This window comes from Cariama cristata, unplaced genomic scaffold, assembly GCF_000690535.1.
Source record: "Cariama cristata isolate BGI_N322 unplaced genomic scaffold, ASM69053v1 scaffold11144, whole genome shotgun sequence".
Lineage (NCBI taxonomy): Eukaryota > Metazoa > Chordata > Aves > Cariamiformes > Cariamidae > Cariama > Cariama cristata.
Window position 1 is genome coordinate 38,692 of NW_009614714.1, and position 407 is coordinate 39,098.

The 407-nt window shown below is 62.2% G+C and overlaps 1 protein-coding gene across 1 annotated transcript in view; it reads right to left on the bottom strand.

Moving 5' to 3' along the window:
* Nucleotides 1–9: 9 nt before the first annotated feature.
* TMEM72 (transmembrane protein 72) overlaps nt 10–407 on the bottom strand; it is a 6,069-nt gene continuing 5,671 nt past the window's right edge. Inside the window, exon 6 of the mRNA XM_009699532.1 lies at nt 10–402. Coding sequence (XP_009697834.1) covers nt 10–402 — 393 coding nt within the window. The remainder of the gene's footprint in view (nt 403–407) is intronic.

Consider the following 407-nt stretch of genomic DNA (forward strand, 5'->3'; position numbering starts at 1 on the left):
GCTGAAGGCTCAAAAGAGGCCTGTGGAGCTGAGGGGAGTGAGGATGACAGGGGCATCGGGGGGGGTCAGGATGGGTGTTGTGTCCGACGTGGTCTCTTCAGCCTCGCTCTCCACATCCTCCAAGCTCTCACTGACAGAGGGGATGATCTGCACCACCTTCTCCTGGAAGTGCACTTGCTTGCGTGGGGCTGGCAGGGCTGCTGGTTGAGCAGGACCTACGGGGGCCGGGCTCCTGTCCTTGCTGCCCTTCAGGATACTCTTCATGTGGCCCAGCAGTGAGCGGGGCTGCTCCCTCTGGGCCCCGTGAAAGGTGTAGGTCTGCTCGGTGTCACCAGTGATGGTTGGGGCTGCCACGGTGGCTGAAGGGTCCTCATACTGGGCCGCCTGGGGATGTATCTCTTTGTGCC